At 70.9% G+C, this 323-nt stretch overlaps 1 protein-coding gene across 1 annotated transcript in view; it reads left to right on the forward strand.

Moving 5' to 3' along the window:
- Positions 1-7: 7 nt before the first annotated feature.
- RAB39A (RAB39A, member RAS oncogene family) overlaps positions 8-323 on the forward strand; it is a 10,172-nt gene continuing 9,856 nt past the window's right edge. Inside the window, exon 1 of the mRNA XM_017729519.1 lies at positions 8-323. Within this exon, the coding sequence (XP_017585008.1) occupies positions 105-323 (219 nt within the window). The 5' untranslated portion in view covers positions 8-104.

A 323-nucleotide genomic window follows, 5' to 3' on the forward strand; every position in this document is an offset into this window, starting at 1 on the left:
CGCCGATGCCGGGCGTGGGGGCGATCGGGGCGCGGTGCAGGCACCGGCCGCGCAGGAGCCCCAAGAAAAGCCCCAAGGCGGAGCCGGGCCAGGCCGGGGCCGCCATGGACGCGGCGATTTGGATCTACCAGTTCCGGCTGATCGTGCTGGGCGACTCCACCGTGGGCAAATCCTGCCTCTTGCACCGCTTCACCGAGGGCCGCTTCCCGGGGCCGCTGCATTCCGACCCCACCGTGGGGGTGGACTTCTTCTCCCGGCTGGTGGAGATCGAGCCTGGCAAGAGGATCAAGCTGCAGCTCTGGGACACGGCGGGGCAGGAGCGG

This window comes from Corvus brachyrhynchos, unplaced genomic scaffold, assembly GCF_000691975.1.
Source record: "Corvus brachyrhynchos isolate BGI_N302 unplaced genomic scaffold, ASM69197v1 scaffold253, whole genome shotgun sequence".
Lineage (NCBI taxonomy): Eukaryota > Metazoa > Chordata > Aves > Passeriformes > Corvidae > Corvus > Corvus brachyrhynchos.